The following is a 21,007-nucleotide window of genomic DNA, read 5'->3' on the forward strand; positions in this document are numbered from 1 at the left end:
CTCTCTCTCTCTCCTTTTCTACCTCTCTCTCTCCTTTTCTACCTCTCTCTCTCCTTTTCTACCTCTCTCTCTCCTTTTCTACCTCTCTCTCTCCTTTCTACCTCTCTCTCCTTTTCTACCTCTCTCTCTCTACTTTTCTACCTCTACTCTCTCTCCTTTTCTACCTCTCTCTCTCTCTCCTTTTCTCCTCTCTCTCTCTCCTTTTCTACCTCTCTCTCTCCTTTTCTACCTCTCTCTCTCTTTTCTACTTTCTCTCCTTTTCTACCTCTCTCTCTCCTTTTCTACCTCTCTCTCTCCTTTTCTACCTCTCTCTCTTTTCTCTCTCTCTCTCTCCTTTTCTACCTCTCTCTCTCTCCTTTTCTACCTCTCTCTCTCTCTCCTTCTCCTTTTCTACCTCTCTCCTTTTCTACCTCTCTCCTTTTCTACCTCTCTCCTTTTCTACCTCTCTCTCTCTCCTTTTCTACCTATCCTTTTCTACCTCTCTCCTTTTCTCTCTCCCTTTTCTACCTCTCTCTCTCTCATTTTCTACCTCTCTCTTTTCTACCTCTCTCTACCTTTCTCTCTCCTTTTCTACCTCTCCTTTTTTCTCTCTCCTTTCTACCTCTCTCCTTTCTACCTCTCCTTTTCTACCTCTCTCCTTTTCTACCTCTCTCTCTTTTCTACCTCTCTCTCTCCTCTCTCCTTTTCTACCTCTCCTTTTCTCCTTCTCCTTCCGTTCTACCTCTCTCCTTTTCTACCTCTCTCCTTTTTCTACCTCTCTCTCTCTCTCTACCTTCCTTTTCTACCTCTCTCCTTTTCTACCTCTCCTTTCTACCTCTCTCCTTTTCTACCTCTCTCCTTTTTCTACCTCTCTCTCCTTTCTACCTCTCTCTCTCTTTCCCTCTTTCTACCTCTCTCTCTTTTCTACCTCTCCCTTTTCTACCTCTCTCTCCTTTTCTCTCTCTACCTCCTTTTCTCTCTCTCTCCTTCTACCTCTCTACCTCTCTCTCTCTCCTTTTCTTTTCTACCTCTCTCTCTTTCTACCTCTCTCCTTTTCTACCTCCTTTTCTACCTCTCCTTTTCTACCTCTCTCTCTTTTTCTACCTCTCTCTCTTTTCTCATCTTTTCTACCTCTCTCTCTCTCTCTTTTTCTACCTCTCTCTCTCCTTTCTACCTTCTCTCTTTTCTCCTCTCTTCTCTTTTCTACCTCCACCTCTCTCCTTTTCTACCTCTCTCTCTGCTTTTCTACCTCTCTCTCCTTTTCTACCTCTCTCCTTTTCTACCTCTCTACATCTCTCCTTTTCTACATCTCTCCTTTTCTACCTCTCTACATCTCTCCTTTTCTACCTCTCTACATCTCTCCTTTTCTACCTCTCTACATCTCTCCTTTTCTACCTCTCTACCTGTCTCCTTTTCTACCTCTCTACCTGTCTCCTTTTCTACACCTCACTCACTCACTCACTCACTCACTCACTCACTCTCTCAGAGACTTAGTGGGACCGACCTCTGTTGCTGCAGATCTTGCCATCCGGAGACGTACATCTCCGCTTGCTCTCCCACGGGCTGATGTCACACTGTAATTCACATTTGTCTCCATGCCAACCGGCCGCGCAGTAACAGTTGCCACAGTAACACTGACCGTGGCCTGGAAGCAGAACAGAATGCAACAGTCACACGGAGACGAACAAACGCCTTCATCTTTACATAGCATACAACAAGAAATCTGTCATCATTGTTGAATCGTTGGGTGTCACTTTGGGTAAACATTTTCTGACTTTTGGAATATTTCTGTCAATGTAGGTTTATCCCAGAGGATAATTACACAAGGTACTTTTATAGCTACATAAATTAAGGAAAGTAGTCCCCTTTCACAGTGCCTTAAGAAAGCATTCATAAATTCAAAATGGATTAAATACATTTTTTTCCTCACCCATCTACACAAAGCGAAAACGTGTTTTGATATGTTTGCAAATTTATTGAAAATGAAATACAGATCTATTCTATCCCACTTACATAAGTATTCCCACCCCTGTGTCCACTTTTTAAAAGCACCTTTGGCAGTGATTACAGCTGTGAGTCTTTCTGGGTAACTCTAAGAGATTTCCACACCTGGATTGTGCAACATTTGCCCGTTATTGTTTTCAAAATGCTTAACGCTCTTTCAGCGCACTGGGCTTTTAACAGTCCCGGTATTAGCCGACCGATATAGCCCTCTTTTAGTGCAGGCAAAAAAACATTCTCAGCACCCCGCCCCCAAACATCTTCCCACGGCTATGTACCCATAACATGATGCAGCCACCGCTATTTTTTAAAATATGGAGAGTGGTACTCAGTCATTTGCCCCTAACATTGCAAACAGGATGCGTCTTTTCACTCTGTCAATTAGGTTAGTATTGTGGAGTAACTACAGTCTTGTTGATCCAGCCACAGTTTTCTCCTATCACTGCCATTAAACTCTGTAACTGTTTTAAAGTCACCACTGGCCTCATGGTGAAATTCCTGAGCGGTTTCCTTCCTCTCCGGCAGCTGAGTTAGGAAGGACGCCTGTATCTTTGTTTATCATTATCAAATGAACGGGTGCATTGATACACCATCCAAAGTGTAATGAATAACTTCACCATGATCAAAGGGATATTCCGTGTCTTCTTTTTCTTTACCCATCTACCAATAGGTGATCTTCTTTGCGAGGCATTGGAAAACCTCCCTGGTCTTTCTGGTTGAATGTGTGTTTTAAATTCACTGCTTGACTAAGAGACCTTAGAGATAATTGTATGTGTGGGGTACCGAGATGACGTAGTCATTCAAAAATCACTATTATTGCACACAGTGAGTCCATGCAACTTACTATGTGACTTGTTACGCACATGTTTACTCCTGAACTTATTTAGGCTAGCCATAACAAAGAGGTTGAATACTAATTGACTCAAGACATTTCAGCTTTTAATTTTTAATTAACTTTTGAAAATTTTTGAGAAACTGAATTCCGTTTTGACATTATGGGGTATTGTGTGTAGGCCAGTAACAAAAATGTCAATTGAATCCATTTTAAATTCAGACTAAAACAACAAAATGTGAAAAAAGTCAAGTACTTTCTGAAGGCACTGTATATCCTGGTAATTAGGTTCACCTTTAATTACAGTTATTACAGACACCGACTGTGTCCCAAATGGCACCATATCACCTATATATACATAAATAAATAATGAATAGGGTGCCGTTTGGGACGCAGGCACTGTCAATCTCTGTGCTTTGAATCTCCTGAAAAAATGTACTGCCTTTCTCTCACAATGGACTGATGGGGAGAGAACATAATGTGTTGTATTTCAAATTAAATTAGCGAATGGTTAATTAAAGTTCACAACCAGGGGATCCCAAACCTTCAGGAACCTATGGATAAGTATAATAACACCACTAAGTGATTCAGAAAACATTAGGTCAATCTTTAATTAACTTCCTATTAACCTTTTCTCAAATTAAACTGTGGAATGTTTTTCCTATTCACAGAAGCTTTACAGATTGCACTGTCAGAAGTGCATTTGATTGTGCAAAGCCTGTGGTCTTGTGGTAAGTTACCCGGCTGCTTGAACATACTGTACGTATGCCGCCCCACTGTTGTTCAATCCCCATGTCTATCCCCGTGTCTATCCCCATGTCTATCCCCGTTTCAATCCCCGTGTCTATCCCCGTGTCAATCCCCGTGTCAATCCCCGTGTCAATCCCCGTGTCAATCCCCGTGTCTATCCCCGTTTCAATCCCCTTTCAATCCCCGTGTCTATCCCCGTTTCAATCCCTGTGTCTATCCCCGTGTCAATCCCCGTGTCAATCCCCGTGTCAATCCCCGTGTCTATCCCCGTGTCAATCCCCGTGTCTATTCCCGCCTCAATCCCCGTGTCTATCCCCATCTCAATCCCCGTGTCTATCCCCGCCTCATTCCCCGTTTCAATCCCCGTGTCTATCCCCGTCTCAATCCCCGTGTCTATCCCCGTGTCAATCCCCGTCTCTATCCCCGTGTCTATCCCCGTCTCAATCCCTGTGTCTATCCCCGTGTCTATCCCCGTGTCTATCCCCTTTTCTATCACCGTGTCTATCCCCGTGTCAATCCCCGTGTCTATCCCCGTGTCTATCCCCGTGTCTATCCCCGTTTCTATCCCCGTTTCTATCCCCGTGTCAATCCCCGTGTCTATCCCCGTGTCAATCCCCGTGTCTATCCCCGTGTCTATCCCCGTGTCTATCCCCGTGTCTATCCCCGTGTCTATCCCCGCCTCAATCCCCGTCTCAATCCCCGTGTCTATCCCCGTGTCTATCCCCGTGTCTATCCCCGTGTCAATCCCCGTGTCTATCCCCGTGTCTATCCCCGTGTCTATCCCCGTGTCTATCCCCGCCTCAGTCCCCGTTTCAATCCCCGTGTCTATCCCCGTCTCAATCCCTGTCTCTATCCCCGTGTCTATCCCCGCCTCAATCCCCGTGTCTATCCCCATGTCTATCCCCGTGTCTATCCCCTTTTCTATCACCGTGTCTATCCCCGTGTCTATCCCCGTGTCTATCCCCGTGTCTATCCCCGTGTCTATCCCCGTTCCTATCACCGTGTCTATCCCCGTGTCAATCCCCGTGTCTATCCCCGTGTCTATCCCCGCCTCATTCCCCGTTTCAATCCCCGTGTCTATCCCCGTCTCAATCCCTGTCTCTATCCCCGTGTCTATCCCCGCCTCAATCCCCGTGTCTATCTCCGTCTCAATCCCCTTTTCAATCCCCTTTTCAATCCCCGTGTCTATCCCCTTTTCAATCCCCGTGTCTATCCCCGTGTCTATCCCCTTTTCAATCCCCGTGTCTATCCCCGTGTCTATCCCCGTGTCTATCCCCGTGTCTATCCCCGTGTCTATCCCCGTGTCTATACCCGTGTCTATCCCCATCTCTATCCCCGTGTCCATCCCCGTGTCAATCCCCGTGTCTCCCACTCTATTTCTAACCTGTCTGAAAGGAATATGGCATTCCCCTATCTTTGGAAAAAAGAAGTGCGTTTGATTTGCTCAGGCACAGCATGTCCCAGATAGAGGGAGTTTGACACTTGCTACTGGTTGCGTACATTGGATTACATGTCAGCCAGGTTTGCTGTCAGAACTAAACAGTTGATGCCACAGGACTGCCAGTTCCTTAATCTAGTGTCAACTCCCTTTATATAGGGGAGATGCTGCTTCTTCTGAACATGCAATGTTCACTAGCTGCAGTTTACTGAATCCCAGCTAGAGTAACACGACCAGGGTGGGAGTAAGAGAGCATACCACTGCCAATATTGGAGACAGTTTCCATCAAATCCTGCAAATCCCGCATCTATAACAGTACAGCTATTTGTTTAAATGATATTTAAAATGAGGTCAGAGAAAACAATTTGATGATAACACAGTCTGTCTCAGTGGAAACAATGATGTGGAGGACATATTCTAGTGGCTACCTCCACACACACCACACACAGGCTCAGGGGCGTACCTCCACACACCTCTCCGTTGTCCTCGTCCAGACATTCGCTGTCGTCACACTCACAGAAACGTCCTGTTACCAGACTCTTGCCATCGGGGTTGTGACACATGCAGCTGCCGCAGTGACAGGAGCCTGTCAGAGACACAAACGTCTGTGTGTGTGGGTCTGTGGTGTGAGTGTGTGTGTGTGTCTCATCTGTCTGTCTGTCTTGATGTGATGCACATTAAGGGGTGAGGACACAGCTGGTTTGCAGATGTGCTTTGCGAGGGGTTGTGTGTCTCCACGTGTGTGTTGGGGCTCAGGCTGTGAAGCCTGTGCAGTGTTTGAGTGTGCATCTGCTTTAGGTCCGTAAGGCAGGGTGACAGCATGCTGTGAATGGATTTGCATTCACACATGCTGATTGGTCTTGCAATCAGGCCATACACGTACTCACAAAAACACAGACACACAGACACACACACACGGTCAGAGGCAAGATCGTTAGGGTTATCCACAGGTGGGTATGGTGAGTCTGAAGTAATAAGCTTGTGCCTTCAGATGCGCAAGCACGCCCATAGGGCTCTGCTCAAAAGTAGTGCACTATATAGCGAATAGGGTGCAATTAGGGACGAAGCCACAGCTACTTTTCCTGTGTCTGTCATTTTAGTTGTGTACCTGTGCTCACATAAGAGAGAGAGAGAGAGAATAATAGAGACAACACAAGGATAATCAAGCATGTGTCATAACTTTGTTAGCAAGAAAGAGTGAGGTGAGATACCTGTGTCAATATGAAAGAGGTTGAGGAGCGACGGCATAGTACGGTATACCTGCGTTGGAGCACACTACTCCCTGTGGGTTTCTGCACAGCTCCTTGCTCTTCTTGTTGGTCAGGTTACAGTCTTCCTGGTACTGGCAGGCCTCCCCGAACCAGTCCTCATCACACTCACACTTCCCACAGTGACACACACCGTGGCCTACAGGGGAAGGGAGATGGCAGAGTCAGATCAAACGTTGTGAGAGGTGTAGACCTAAGTTATAGCATTTAGAGACAATGGAGTATTTTGATCAGCTGATGTTGAAGGCACAGTACATAGTGTACACATTGAAGTTCTCACATGCAGACACACAATGTATTGCTAATACACAGGCACACAGGCACACAAGTGCACAGACACTCACCTGCACATGCACAGCCTTGCATTAGCCAGTTAACTGAAAGGGAGACACTTGGCATCCCGTCAGTTCTGCTAAGACGCTAAAGCTCTTCAGTCTAACCAGATGAGTAGTCCTCCAATCCAATCCCTACATCTTTATTTAACTAGGGATGTCAGTTAAGGACAAATTCTTATTTACAATGACGGCCAAGGAACAGTGAGTTAACTGCCTTGTTCAGGGGCAGAACGACAGATCTTTACCTTGCAAAAATCCCCAGCTCGGAGATTCGATCTAGCAACCTTTCAGTTACTGGCCCTAACCACTAGGCTACCTGTCACCCCTTACATTACACAGGTAAGCCATGATGATTAGGATTTATACTATAGAGTATTTATTTCTATTGTAATATTATTCAAATATCACATCTTAAAACAAAGTGTTGAGAGAGAAGAGGGTTTAGGTAGAATAGAAAAGGGTCTACGCCGTCTTGCTCGAAAGGCAGACCTACATTAGATTGCGTAACTGTTGTAATAAGGCCAGCAGGATAATAGGCTTAACTGCTTCTGACACCATTACAGACATGATTGATAGACAAAAATAAGGATTTTAATTCTTCCTAATCAAAAAGGGTTCTGCTGCCTTAAAGGTCGTCTCTCTCTCACATAATTTCTCCCTCTCATTGATCTCTGTTGCACCTACCACAATGTACACTTCTCTTTGAGTTTCAATCTCTATCTCTCTCTCTCTCTCTCATACTCTTCCCTCTCTTTTCCCCATTCCCCTCTCTCTCTCTCTCTCTCTCTCTCTCTCTCTCTCTCTCTGTTTCAGTGGATGAAACATGGCGACTTTGAAAATGGAAGAAAATACCCAAATACTTCTTAAGAGTTTGGCGAGCTTGGTGAAATTGGTTGTCCTTTGGTTATTTTGTATACAACCTTGGCACAACTTTCTGGGAATGGTGCAGGATAGTTGACTTTGGAACATTCTATGCACATTTAAGGAACTTGACCAAATGTTTTATTTATTTTCTTGGTATTTCATTACTTGAAGTTAACAGAATGTTTTCCAAAAGTTCAAACATAATTACATTTAATGTCAATTTTGGTGGTGTTGTAGTAGCAACATTCTCCAACTGGTTTGACTTTGGGAATGTTCTGAAATAGTTCAGAGAACGTTAAGAAACAACATTCTTCTGTGGGAATTTCAGTACTTCAGCATAAGGTTTCCTACAGGTTTTCTTGTGGTTCTATTTAAAGTAATTTTCTCAAATTGTTTTCAGAGAACGTTAAGAAAGCTTTCTGTAAAAACTTGAGTAACATTCAGAGAACATTGTAGGAATGTTATTTATAAACATATATATTCTGTTCTCAGCATCAAGCAAACTCTCTATATCCTCTATCTCAGGGCTCTCCAACCCTGTTCTTGGAGAGCTACCCTCTTGTAAGTTTTCGCTCCAACCTCAGGTGTAACTAACCTGATTCAGCTTATCAACCAGCTAATAGTTCAAATCAGGTGGTCTAAATAAGGGTTGGAGTGAAAACCTACAGGACGGTAGGTCTCCAGCAACAGAGTTGGAGATCCCTGCTCTATTTTGTTAATTAAGTGTGTCAGGTGTATTGGCCACACCTGATTTTAATGAGTGCTTGTTTCCTTTGAAACAGGGGTCTATTTGAATAGACTAAAACAAACAGCTTTGTATGAGTAAAAAAAAATGGTATGCTAGCCTTAAAAGTCTTATTGCAACATGTTCTCGGAACGTAATTTAAATACCTTCAAATAACCTCTAATTTCCGTTCTCAGAACAATAATAAAACCTCCAGGGAACCATAGTAAAAAGGTCTCAGAACCTCCCTTTACCCTAAAAATATACATTCCCAAAACAGGCAAAATCTCCACTTCAGTTCTCAGAACTTAAAAAAACAAAAACAGTTTTACCGGTCAGCTTCATTCCCAGAACCAATGGGAAACCCAAAAAATATGTTTCCATAACTTCCAAGGAGCTAAATGTGCTAGCTGGGTACATTATGTTAAAACACATTTTCCAATAAATGTGTAAGAAACCATATTTGTTGCGTGGTTTCACAGACATATTTGTTCGAATCACTTTAATCTTCTGTATAACACATTTCAGTGGTGAAGATTAGCGGTTGTTTCTGTAATCAAGTATATCTGTTTTCCGTCTATGAAATTGAGGGCCAAAAACACGTTTAGGTATTCGGAGGGTTTGTGAAACTGCTTTGTCTGTGTACCATTACTCATAATTCTAATAGCTGAAGTGTGCAATGTTGAACACAGGGGAATTCATACAATGAAAATGAGGTCTGTTGACAAGTTATTATAAATGTTGCTCTTGTCACGTTTTGCTGGGGCCTTGCATGTCATACTCCATCATTCGTCTGCCTCGTCCATCATGGAAATATGATGTCCTCTTCAAGGGCTATCCATCAGGCCATAAAAATAGGCCTTGTCCTCATCACGCTCCTCTCATTACTGATCTGTCCCACCAGACTGCAGAGGAGTTTTTATGCCCAGGTTATTTCATATCATGTAGTGTTGTTCTATCCAAAACACTTATCTTAAAAATGCCATGCAAAAAGTGGAAATGTCCACAATCAAATGTCTCCATTCTATCCCCGTTGTTGCTGTTGTTTAAGTACATAACTCAAGTGAAGGTTTCAATCTCAAGTATTTACTGATTTGATGCTCATGTATTTTATTATATCCTTCTTAGAAGAAAGGGAAAAAAATGCAGGATTAATCTTTCACGCTAGCTATTTTGCCAATGTAGCAATTAAAAACAACCCAAAAGTATGGAGAAATGTTTGTTATCTAGATGTAAAATAGATCTATATTATTATCATTACTATGAAGTACAACAATGGGGGCTAGCTGTGGACAGAATGTGTCCTGTGGGTAGCTTCAGAGCAGCTGTATTCTCAACGACACTAGCTTCTCCGAGTGTTAAAGCTATCATCAAAGCTGTCAGCACATCACAGACCAAACCCAACCCCAGAATATGGCGTCCATCTGAATAACCTTCAACTGAAAGACACATAGCCAAGCCCAGGCAGGCTGAGGGTTCCGCCATCACAGCTGTACATGTTACTATAGTATATTGAAGTGTTTAACTTAATGACTATTCGCCCGCTCCCACATCTCTTTGTGCTCTTGCCAACTCCGTGAGGCCCATATGTTGATGGAGGACAGAGGAAACTTGAAGTGTCACAACTCGAAACAGATGCAGGGTGAGGTCTTTGTGCATTTCATCGGTCTCTGTGTTGGCACGTGCCTAGGAGATAGCAGGGCTTTGCTGTCCCTCCTCAGTTTAAGACCTGTCTCCTTGGTAGTAAACTCCCTCAACCATAGGGTGCCCAGATCCTTCTTTACTGATTGACAGACATATTTAGCCAATGACACGCTCTGACAGATAGACCCAGCCAATGATAATGAGGCAGACAGACAGATTCAGCCAATAAGGCCTTGGGAAAGACTTTATCAAGCCCAGCAGCTGTGCGAGTTAAAGATAGGTGATGCACCGTCACCGGCAGATAAACTGTTGATGGGGAGAGAAGCAATGACTCATTCAGGAGGCTAATTTGAGTGTTTTTATTCCAGTCACGTCTTTCCTGTCCGCTGATAAATGGGGGATATATCATTTAGATAGAGGTGAACAACAAAGTGGGCTTGTTTGAAACACAGTTTAAGATAATAATGAAGCAATCTTGAGTGATATAACCTACCCTGGCTGTTCAGCTAAAAATGGACAAAGATGGTGATGTGTCATTCTTGTTATGAGCTACTCGTTAGACTTTACCATGACACATCCAGCTGTATATGGAGTGGATTTCAACAATATATAAACACAGGGATATGTAACATTTAAAGTACTCGTGAAATTAGCTAAAAAAGGGAGAACAGGACTGTCATTAAGAATCTCAAACTAGTTAACTAGTTAAGTTAATACAACCTCCACAAGTCAGCTTTTCACTGTTAGTCTACACCTGTTGTTTACGAAGCATGTGGCAAATACAATTTGATTTAATTCAAGACTATTATACAAAAACGATGAGGACCCCAAGTTGAAAACCTGGTTCTGTAATGAGCAAATTAGGAAAAATGTTTGATTGTCTTCTGTGTTCATTTACTGCTTGGTTCCCGGGTTTTATAGTCTGATGGCATTTTTTTCATCCACTGTCTCTATTAAACAAAGAAACATTTTGATAAGTAATTAATCCATCCTTGCTCTCTTTTCTTCTGTGATGTGGAGCGTGAAATGGCTACACGTCAGGTCACGTCTTAAGCGAGAGAGGAAGGAGTCACATGTTTCAAGTAATTATTTATCCTTATAGAGCCGCAGAAGACTGAGAAAAAGACCAGAGTCATAGATAGACCACAAAATAGAGTGATAAGTAACAGTAAATCAGTCATTTTCATTCTATAAGTCCAAAACGCATTGTGATGTTTGTTTCTTCTTCATAGAAGCGATGGGCAATAACTGTCCACTGATTTTCCAGAACTCTGAACTGCTGGAAAGTATAAAATGGAAGGATAACAGCCAGGTACAGTTAAAGAGATTATGAAGAGTAAAAAAAATAAAAAATATTCAGCCAGTAATTCTGGCAGTAGTGCTAAAAAGCTAAAAGGATCCCCCAAAAATAGTGTCCACCACCACAGCACCACAGTATTATTCATGATCATTGTGCTGGCACATGGCTGCAGTGTTCCAAGCATGAAGCGGCCTAATGTAACTCCCTGAGGAACCTGAACACACATCAGAGAGCAGCTCTCAACCTCTCCTTCATAGCCGCACTGGACCCATTAGGTGAGTCATCATACAAGCACACAGTGCATTACATCTGTATTAGAGCACATCAAAATATACGCCACGAAGGAAAGAAATGGAGAATGAGGGACAGGGTAATGAGGTATAATAATAAGTACAGCAGAGTACTGTAGAATCCTTGCTGCAAATTCAGAGACCAGTAAATCCGTAGTTGACCAAGGGTGTTGTTCTATTGGAGGCTGGACATTTTCAATAACTTCAACAATTGCAATGAGGACGTCAAATGCCAGAGGAGAGCTTTCCCAGGGGGAAAACTGGTTGCAATGGCAATCTTATCTCAGTCAGGTTGTATACTGGCTGCAAAAATGTTTTTTTCCCACAACAAATAAGAGAAGTCTTTATGTGGTTGTATTCTATCCAGACAACAACCAGAATATTACGTCTTTCCTGTGACGTCTGGGTTGTGGATCATAATGCCAAAATATCTTCTACAATAGCTTGCCTGAAGTTTGGAGGATATAAGATTCGTGCTCAAGTGTGCCATGGAAACTCTCTCTTTCCTGCATTCGGGGAATGTAGGGAAACCTTTTTCTTACAGCACACTGACGTGTACTCAACTTGACGAAGATGATGCATCTGCCAGACACCCACAACTGTTGTGTCCAAAGGAGTCGGAACTACTCAGAGGCAGGCAGGGTGGATTTCAGATTAAGCCAAGCCCAGAATTACGTAAACTCCCCTGGGGTGGGATCGCCTTGTGCCGTGGCAGGGCTGACTGGAACAGAACAGTGAAGGAGACTCTGAAACCCCAAAGCCTTCAGTAGGGAGGGAGGGAGGGAGGGAGGGAGAACTGAACACACAACTAAAGACCTTTCTGACAGAGCACAGCTAGGGCAGTCAATCAGCAGAAAAGGGATTTTCTCTTGCCCATTTTCTCACTATCCCCTTTCAACCAACCGCCCCTCACAGATAGAGGAGAGAGGAGGACACAGAGAGATGATAAAATCCACACAAATCATAAAGTTACAGATTCTTTCAGATTGGAGAGACATTTAGCTTTTTGCTGAAAGTCCTCTGGGGGAAGAGAAGGAGAGTTGGCGTACCAAAAGGGTTGAGAGCATCTGACCCATGCAAAATGAATTGCTCAAAGGCTCAATGAAGACGTTTTTATCTCAATATCATATCATTTCTGGGTAAAAATGACTGGGTAATTACCTTACTGTGATTTGTTTCATTTAAAACAGTCAAAAATAACAAAAAATAGCTTCTTTGCAAGAGCAATTTCTCAAGCAATCATTTTATTAGGACTGGGGAGGGGAAAACTGAAAACTAGCTGTTATAAGCAGAGAGGTTTGGCAGGCCAAAACTCCATTCCAGCAAAACAGGCTGAAATTTCAGGCGGTCTTTTCAAACAGCTCTTACACTAAAAGTCAATTTTCCAAATCTTTTTACATTTCACAGTATTATTCCAACCTCACGGTGTGGAAATGTATATACAACACAAGCAATCACATTTTTGACTGCACTGGGCCTTTAATTCATCTTCAATGAATAAAGCAAATAAAAGTGTCATTATAACCCATTTGGCAATAAATTGTTACTTGCAAGACCGAATTACCATTATCATCTGCAAAGGTGAATACTTTTCTTCAGTACGGAAGACATGGAGTTCACTCACTGCATCCGTTTATGCAGTATTGCAGAACACCTTGATCTGGATGGGAAGGTTGACCTACCTACAACAATTTGCAACGTGTTTAACATCTTTAAACAACATTCACTCGCTAGCCTCATCTTATGATTACTTCAAGAATGAGCTTTGCACATAATTCACGTTTAGATCACCTTGAACAGGCTGCTGGTAACCTGTTGTGCCCCAGGTCTTACTTACTTACTTACTTAGAGAGAGAGAGAGAGGTCCTATAAAAAAAAAAAAAATGAAACACTGTGAAAGGGATGAAAACATTGCCACGTCGAGTCGCCATGAGTCTGAGAGGACCACGTTCAGAACAAAAACACATTATACCAAAGGAATAAAAATGTTTTAATTGTGCACCAATTAAAGGTTACTACACCAACAATGGGGAAAGTTCAACCAAGTTGTGGCTGTTTACATACAATACATCACTAAATATGACTTTATTCCTGGGATCCTCTCCTATTTTACTGTTGTTTTTCTTTCCTGATTATATTAAGCCAATAGACAGAAATATACAAGGTTGATCAGGGACAAACCAAGACAAAAACAAAACACATAACAGGTAAGTCCTGCACAGGATTGCAGTAGCATATTTCCCCCCAGTAATGGACATTTAAAGGGTATGTTTAGGACTCACATGATCCTGGGAGCGATCGGCAGAGTGCCCCTTTTTGTATACAGAATTATGTCGCCGGGATATCAAATTAGACTACCGTCATACTATTCAAAAGCATGCCATGCCTTACTGTTATCAACAAAAACTATGCACATTGTGTTTTCTAACTGCACAACAGATGGACAGAAGGAACAAGGACTTCATGCGAAGGACAGAAGGAACAAGGACTTCATGCGAATCAAACCTCCAGGCGGATTGAGATCGCAAACCGGATACAATAGTATATTGTCTCTCAAACTTTTAAGAAATGTCACATGATCAGACATTTTGCAGTGACAAACAGCTAATTCAACATGCAAAACATACATGTATCTTGCTGCTGAACATCTCTTGCAGATTTAAGCCAGTTCATTCTCAGATAACTTCAACAGCGAGTCGCTACAGTCGCTACTTGTTGCTTCGGCTAGCGGTACATCTAGGCCATGTGTCACTGATGAATAGCATCCAAAGGAAAAGCTCAAGTTCAATGTCAGCCCAGCTAATGTGTTTGGAGGAGGAAAACCCATAGTTTAGCCCTAAGGAGGAAAACCCATAGTTTAGCCCTAAGGAGGAAAACCCATAGTTTAGCCCTAAGGAGGAAAACCCATAGTTTAGCCCTAAGGAGGAAAACCCATAGAATCCTATCTGGGGGCCATTGGGAGAGGCAGAGATCAGTGAGTCACAGGAAGAACATGGATGCTGGGCACAGTACAGCGGAGAGAGAACTTGGCAAATGCAGTGAGAGAGAGAAATGCTCCATTTGGTCGTCTTCTTACTGTTTTGAATAACATTGACATGTGAGGAGTGTGGTTATAGGCAGTTACACACACGTGGATGAATATGCAAGTACGTGTGTGTGTGAAAGTCTAACTGCAGACATTGGCCCATTTTGCAGTGTGTATGGGTGAGTGAAACCCCATTAACAGGCTGAGGCAGAACCTTCACTCTCCGGACCCGTGAACCATAATGAGCTCCTTACCAGCTCCCAACCTGTCTGCCCAAATAAATCACTCTCTCCCTCACACACAGGCAAGCATGCAGGTGCACAGCAGTGGCGGTCGGTGCCATTTAAGATTAGGGAGGACACATTTTTGTTTTTAGCAGCATGACTTTATTTTCCCAATTAGTTTTGTTTGCTTCCATTTAAGAAATGTTTTTCAACAGAATCGGCAGAATGAATAAACCCCTGATCACCTGCACACAGTTCACTTTCATAGCAGCCACTTCATTGCACAACACAACACAACAAAACCGCTAATTGATACACACAACCTACATCGTTGTCACCATATTAGCTAACATCTTAGTCAACATATCTACATATCTACTAGAACTAAAGAGTTAGTAAACCCACAACAATCATGCAGTACAGTGTACAGCAAGCGGTTTATCAGTTACAATAAAAGTTTACCATGAGTTCCAGTGTTGGATAGCCTTACCCAGCTAGCTAGCATAGAATCCCTCTCTGTTTAAGCTGGGTGTTTGAGTAGGCTAAACTAGCTAGCTGCATCCGCTAGCTAAGTAAGTGAAAGTGAAAAAAATACTCTCTCACTCTCATTTTTGAATCAATGTATGTGTTCAAAACTGTTAAACAATTGTCTTTCTCTCTCTTTAAGTCAGCTACTCACCACATTTCATGCACTGCAGTGCTAGCTATATAAGATTAATATAAGATTAATTCTCTGATCCTTTGATTGGCTGGACAACATGTCAGTTCATGCTGCAAGAGCTTAGATAGGTTGGAGGATGTCCCCGGAAGATGTCATAATTACTGTGTAAGTCTATGGAAGGGGGTGAGAACCATGAGCATTCTAGGTTTCATATTGAAATCAATGTACCCATAGCTGTCCTCTGGCTACACCATACCATTACCCAAGAAAGTGTTGTTGAGGCTACTGTAGACCTTAATTGCAAAGCAGTGTGTTTGAATCAATTATTTGGTGACGTGAAGTTCACAGGAGGTTGGTGACACCTTGATTGGGAAGGACGGGCTCGTGGTAATGGCTGGAGTGGTATAAGTGAAATGGTATCAAATACATCAAACGTGTTTGATGCCATTCCATTAGCTCGGTTCCAGCCATTACTATGAGCCGTCCTCCCCTCGGCAGCCTCCACTGGTGAATATATTTAGTATAGTTTTATTTAAAAAGCATACTTTTTTGAAGGTTTACTATTTCGATTTGTTTTTAATTCACTGAAGAGGATGGTCCTCCCCTTCCTCCTCTGAGGAGCCTCCATTGGTGCACACGTACACACACACTAACACACACTCTCCTGAAGGAGCTCAATTGCACACCCACATGTATGTACACACACACACACACACACACACACACACACACACACACACACACACATGCCTTTAGGCCTGTTCAAGATCGTAGATCTTCACCCAAAAATATATTTATTACTTTCAAGTTCATGAAATTGGATAGTAAAGTAGCTGTTACGATGGTATTCATCGGTGTGAATGCTTTGATTTAGTTCCACTGGTTTCAAAGAAGAAAGACTGCAGCATGTTTCAGGATAATTTGTATCAGGTGTTCAGGATATGGAATGTTTGGCGACTGCACAGCAGTTAAATGTTCAGATGCTTGTAGTGCCTGTAGAAATGTTAATAAACAATGCATAAAGTGCTTCCCTTCCACTTAATAAGAGGAAACAGGAATAAATATGAACCCCAATACAGCTAAAAAAAAAATCACATTTGATTGACAGTAGCTTAACATCAATTCCCCTTGAAAAGACAAAACTATATATTTTTTAAATGTACAAGACAGAATCTCGAACTTGAGATGTTATATTTTTCCAAATCCATTTATTTCATTACGCCCAGAGCCATAATCCCTGTAGTCCCTGACTGGATGTCAGCACTCTTTAGTATTTCAAGGAACAATGCCAATAACCACAAGAGACTGAAGAGGATGAGGGAAAGAGTGGACATATTTGATGCTTGAGAGGTGTGCACTCAAGCTCAAACCAGCTCCATGGATTTGTGTGGACGCACATCTCCTTTCTGAGAACAATTACCGAAATGTCAACTGAACGGCCGCCCAACTTCAAAAATAGACTGGCTATCTAACAGAAGCTAATGACACCATGGTGCATGTGGATGGCAAGCTGTCTATTCCAAAATGTATGATTTCTCTGATGTGTGTTCTAGAACTAATAAGGCCAGAGCATTCTTATTCTGTACCTATAAAGCAGCGACCGGTCAGACCAACTGACTACACTTTCAAAATGTACTTTTCGATCTCTATTAACATGAATGGCTGTCAAATTTAACTTCTTGGATATAGGGGGCGCTCTTTTAATTTATGGATAAAAAACGTTCCCGTTTTAAACAAGATATTTTGTCACGAAAAGATGCTCGACTATGCATATAATTGACAGCTTTGGAAAGAAAACACTCTGACGTTTCCAAAACTGCAAAGATATTATCTGTGAGTGCCACAGAACTGATGCTACAGGCGAAACCAAGATGAAACTTCAAACAGGAAATGAGCAAAATTTTTGAGGCGATGTTTTCCATTGTCTCCTTATATGGCTGTGAATGCGCCCTGAACGAGCCTACACGTTCTGCCGTTTCCCCAAGTTGTCTGCAGCATTGTGATGTGTTTGTAGGCATATCATTGGAAGATTGGCCATAAGAGACTACATTTACCAGGTGTCCGCCCGGTGCCCTTTGTCAAAATTGGTGCGTAATCTTCAGCTGCACGCATTCAGCCATGTGATTCAGAGGAGAGAGGAGACTTCCACGAACGATATATCATCGAAGAGATATGTGACAAACACCTTGAGGATTGATTCTAAACAACGTTTACCATGTTTCAGTCGATATTATGGAGTTAATTTGGAAAACAGTTCGGCGTTTTGATGACTGAATTTTCGTTTTTTTTTGGTAGCCAAACGTGATGAACTAAACGGAGCGATTTGTCCTAAACAAATAATATTTTTGGAAAAACTGAACATTTGCTATCTAACTGAGAGTCTCCTCATTGAAAACATCTGAAGTTCTTCAAAGGTAAATTATTTTATTTGAATGCTTTTCTTGGTTTTGTAAAAATGTTGCCCGCTGAATGATAACGCTAAATGCTACGCTAGCTATCAATACTGTTACACAAATGCTTGTTTTGCTATGGTTGAAAAGCATATTTTGAAAATCTGAGATGACAGTGTTGTTAACAAAAGGCTAAGCTTGAGAGCTAGCATATTTATTTCATTTCATTTGCGATTTTCATGAATAGTTAACGTTGCGTTATGGTAATGAGCTTCAGGCTGTATTCACGATCCCGGATCCGGGATGGCTAGAATCAAGAGGTTAAATGACCTTCCAGATGCTGATGAAAGGGGAGAGTGGGGTAAGTTGAGCCAAATGGGTAGTAAGAGCTACCCTTGTTTCTAAGAAACCATACACAAAATGTATAATTTGGTCCAAATACCGCATGAAGTGCTTTGAAAGGTTGGTAATGGCTCACATCAACACCATTATCCCAGAAACCCTAGACCCACTCCAATTTGCATATCGCCCAAACAGATCCACAGATGATGCAATCTCTATTGCACTCCATACTGCCCTTTCCCACCTGGACAAAAGGAACACCTATGTGAGAATGCTATTCATTGACTACAGCTCAGCGTTCAACACCATAGTACCTTCAAAGCTCATCACTAAGCTAAGGATCCTGGGACTAAACACCTCCCTCTGCAACTGGATCCTGGACTTCCTGATGGGCTGCCCCCAGGTGGTGAGGGTAGGGAGCAACACATTTGCCACGCTGATCCTCAACACTGGAGCTCGCTAGGGGTGCGTGCTCAGTCCCCTCCTGCACTCCCTGTTCACCCACGACTGCATGGCCAGGCATGACTCCAACACCATCATTAAGTTTACAGAAGACACAACAGTGGTAGGCCTGATCACCGACAACGACGAGACAGCCTATAGGGAGGAAGTCAGAGACCTGGCCGGGTGGTGCCAGAATAACAACCTATCCCTCAACGTAACCAAGACTAAGGAGATTACTGTGGACTATAGGAAAAGGAGGACCGAGCACGCCCCCATTCTCATTGACGGGGATGTAGTGGAGCAGGTTGAGAGCTTCAAGTTCCTTGGTGTCTACATCAACAACAAACTAGAATGGTCCAAACACACCAAGACAGTCGTGAAGAGGGCACGACAAAGCCTATTCCACATCAGGAAACTAAAAAGATTTGGCATGGATCGTCAGATCCTTAAAAGGTTCTACAGCTGCAACATCAAGAGCAACCTGACTGGTTGCATCACTGCCTGGTACGGCAATTGCTCGGCCTCTGACCGCAAGACACTACAGAGGGTAGTGCGTACGGCCCAGTACATCACTGGTGCTAAGCTGCCTGCCATCCAGGACCTCTACACCAGCCGGTGTCAGAGGAAGGCCCTAATAATTGTCAAAGACCCCAGACACCCCAGTCATAGACTGTTCTCTCTACTACCGCATAGCAATCGGTACCGGAGTGCCAAGTCTAGGACAAAGAGGCTTCTCAACAGTTTTTACCTCCAAGCCATAAGACTCCTGAACAGATAATCAAATGGCCACCTGGACTATTTACATTGTGTTCCCCCCAACCCCTCTTTTTATGCTGCTGCTACTCTCTGTTTATCATATATGTATAGTCACTTTAACTATACATTCATTTACATACTACCTCAATTGGGCCGACCAACCAGTGTTCCTGCACATTGGCTAACCGGGATATCTGCATTGTGTCCCACCCACCACCCGTCAACCCCTCTTTTACGCTACTGCTACTCTCTGTTCATCATAAATGACTTAAATGTAAATGTAAATGTAAATATATGTATAGCCACTTTAACCATATGTACATACTACCTCAATCAGCCTGACTAACCGGTGTCTGTATGTAGCCTCGCTACTTTTATAGCCTCTCTACTGTATATAGCCTGTCTTTTTACTGTTGTTTTATTTCTTTACCTACCTATTGTTCAACTAATACCTTTTTGCACTGTTGGTTAGAGCCTGTAAGTAAGCATTTCACTGTAATGTTGAATTCAGTGCACGTGACAAATAGACTTTGATTTGAAATATTTAGGAAGAGGTCATAATTTCAAGGAGTCTGTAAAGGAAGAAACCACATTGAAAAAGTGGTAAGCAAGTTAGGGCCAAAAAACTGATTTTCACAAAGTCAAATTAATTTATTGTGTTAGAGGATATATGATTTTTGTATCTAAACCAAAGTAGATAATTTAAACATCTTTCTATATATCAGTTGGGGTCTCTATAAGCTTCAGTATGAGGTCCTAAACCTAGCATGAAATTGCATCCTTGTAGCTGTGCGGGCTAATATGTCAAAATGTTTTCCTTGGGGTAAGTGTTTTCTTCCCAGGCGTAATGCAAGGAATTATAGCTGGGATAAAATGACTCAAGTAAAAGTGAAAGTCACCCAGTAAAATACTACTTGAGTGAAAGTTTAAAAGTATTTGGTTTTACATATTTTTAAGTATGAAAAGTGTAATTGCTAAAATATACTTAAGTACCAAAAATAAAAAATATAAATAATTTCAAATTCCTTATATTAAGCAAATCAGAGCAGCACCATTTCTTTTTTTTCTTTTTTTACAGAGAGGAAGGGGCACACTCCAGCAGACATAATTTACAAACGAAGCATTTGTGTTTAGTGACTCCGCCAGATCACAGGCAGTAGGGATGATAGGGGAGGTTCTCTTGATAAGTATGTGAATTGGACCATTTTCCTGTCCTGCTAAGCATTCCAAATGTAACTCGTACGTTTGGGTGTCAGGGAAAATGTATGGAGTAAAAAGTACATTCTTTTCTAGTAAAAGTAGAAGTTGTCCAAAACTATAAATAGTAAAGTACTTTAAAGTATTTTTACTTACCTTTTTACTTAATTTTACTTTACTTTTACTTTTTTACTTTAACTTTACGCCACTGGTGGACACCCCTTCAAATGTGTGGATTCTTGAGTGAATAATTGTTCGTCAGGAGCTTCATGAAATGGGTTTCCGTGGCCTAGCAGCCACACACAAACCTAAGATCACTATGACCACATAGTGATCTTAGGTTTGTGTCGGCTTGTGGCCACGGAAACCCATTTCATGAAGCTCCTGACAACAATTATTCACTCAAGAATCCACACATTTGAAGGGGTGTCCACCAGTGGCGTAAAGTTAAAGTAAAAAGTAAAAGTAAAGTAAAAGCGTCGGCTGGAATGGTGTAAAGCTTTCCGCTATTGGACCCTGGAGCAGTGGAAACGCGTTCTCTGG

General features: G+C 42.3%; 1 protein-coding gene across 1 annotated transcript in view; it reads right to left on the reverse strand.

Annotated features, from left to right (window-relative positions):
• Nucleotides 1-21,007, reverse strand: part of itgbl1 (integrin, beta-like 1) — a 141,292-nt gene that overhangs the window by 112,547 nt on the left and 7,738 nt on the right. Inside the window, exons 3-5 of the mRNA XM_029649201.2 lie at nt 6,261-6,407; nt 5,464-5,586; nt 1,484-1,624 (exon numbers count right to left, since the gene is read on the reverse strand). Coding sequence (XP_029505061.1) covers nt 1,484-1,624; nt 5,464-5,586; nt 6,261-6,407 — 411 coding nt within the window. The remainder of the gene's footprint in view (nt 1-1,483; nt 1,625-5,463; nt 5,587-6,260; nt 6,408-21,007) is intronic.

This window comes from Oncorhynchus nerka, linkage group LG1 (assembly GCF_034236695.1).
Source record: "Oncorhynchus nerka isolate Pitt River linkage group LG1, Oner_Uvic_2.0, whole genome shotgun sequence".
NCBI classification, from domain to species: Eukaryota; Metazoa; Chordata; class Actinopteri; order Salmoniformes; family Salmonidae; genus Oncorhynchus; species Oncorhynchus nerka.